Consider the following 1,359-nt stretch of genomic DNA (forward strand, 5'->3'; position numbering starts at 1 on the left):
GCATGCTCATCTTATGTTGCAATCTGTGCGTCAAGTGTTAGATCAAATTTTATGATGCTGTTGCCTACAGAGAAGTACAAGAGAGCAAGTCCTGCTTAGAAAGTAAAATATCTCCAAGCGGTGTAGTAGCATCATTAAGTCAACTGGGTTGAGTTGATTTCACGAACAAACCATAAGCACGGTTGGTTATTAGTATATATTGGCTAAATATGCTTCAGCGTCTTTCGTGACCACTGATTGGTTCAGATTCAATATCAGTCCATGATGGACATGCATAAAATATGAAATTAGTGTTCTTTTGGCAATATCAACCTTTGAAGTTGCCAGAACCGTCCTCCCGCAGCGCGCTCCACGCCATTAAACAGTTAAAGCAAGGGTTCATCTCCTCGAGCTCGTACGAATAAAGAACGTTCAGCGCGAATGCGATGTGTACGATCAGGACCATACATCGCTCTACATGACAAACGTGGTTGAGCAAGAAAGACAAGTACCTCGCAGCTCTTGGCAACAAACCGTTCCACACTTGGCCAAGTCCTGCCAGCGCTCATCCCCATTGGCACAGATCTCTTACATTTCATGAAAGAGATGAGGCAAGACAGTCATTTGCGAACAACTGCACATATGGTGACTTGAATCTATAACCATTGCCCCGCTATGGATTCAAGACTACTTCAAGCCGACGCCAGAGCGAGTATATAATTCGGTCTTAGGCTTTTGCCAGGAATTTGCACACCATCATGTGTTTGCCCAGCGTGTGCCTTTTTACTCGAAGCTGAAGTGCGCGGAGCTGGAGCTCGTTCAGGTGACCTTTGCAACCTCTTTCTGGATGAAGTAAGATGCGCATCCCCTACGTGGTATTGTCAACATTGATGACAGGGCTGATTAATTTGACATGCCACACCGTCGCACGTAGGCTGAGATCTGCGAAATCTGGAGAGTTGAAGCGACCGAAAAGCACACTCTGACCGCCTCAGTGCTGTCATGGGAGCATGCGCGGATGGTATGTCGTGGTCATGTATTGATCATAATTTGACCTTTTATGATCAATACGTTCTTAGGGTCAGGCAACCGATTCTATTTGTGTTGCGGGGTATTCCAGGTGGTGTTATCCAGTCTAAAGTATTGCCGACACTCCCACCTGGTCATCATTACGTGGTTCAAGAAAATTCCAGGAATCTGCTTCATAGTTTGGTAAAGAAGTTTAGTGACAGCTAAACACGGATACTACTCTGGTCCATAATAGTTGTTAGCAAGTTTTTCACTGGATTAAAGTATGAGTAGCCATCAGGAAATATCTTAAAATTTGTATGTCACTTCAGAAACGAATATGAAAAGGAAAAAATTTAATGTATTTTTATT

The 1,359-nt window shown here is 43.6% G+C and overlaps 2 protein-coding genes across 2 annotated transcripts in view; both read left to right on the forward strand.

Moving 5' to 3' along the window:
- H310_13371 (hypothetical protein) overlaps positions 1-99 on the forward strand; it is a gene marked incomplete at both ends in the record, with an annotated part of 679 nt that extends 580 nt beyond the window's left edge. The window contains one exon of the mRNA XM_008880846.1: positions 71-99. Coding sequence (XP_008879068.1) covers positions 71-99 — 29 coding nt within the window. The remainder of the gene's footprint in view (positions 1-70) is intronic.
- Positions 100-836: 737 nt separating this feature from the next.
- Positions 837-1,118, forward strand: H310_13372 (hypothetical protein; the record flags this gene model as incomplete). Its single annotated transcript, XM_008880847.1, has 3 exons — positions 837-854; positions 914-1,000; positions 1,059-1,118. 3 exons carry the CDS (start codon positions 837-839, stop codon positions 1,116-1,118), a joined length of 165 nt encoding a protein of 54 aa, XP_008879069.1.
- Between the last annotated feature and the right edge of the window lie 241 nt (positions 1,119-1,359).

This window comes from Aphanomyces invadans (assembly GCF_000520115.1).
Source record: "Aphanomyces invadans strain NJM9701 unplaced genomic scaffold supercont1.50, whole genome shotgun sequence".
In the NCBI taxonomy this organism is placed as follows: Eukaryota; Oomycota; class Saprolegniomycetes; order Saprolegniales; family Verrucalvaceae; genus Aphanomyces; species Aphanomyces invadans.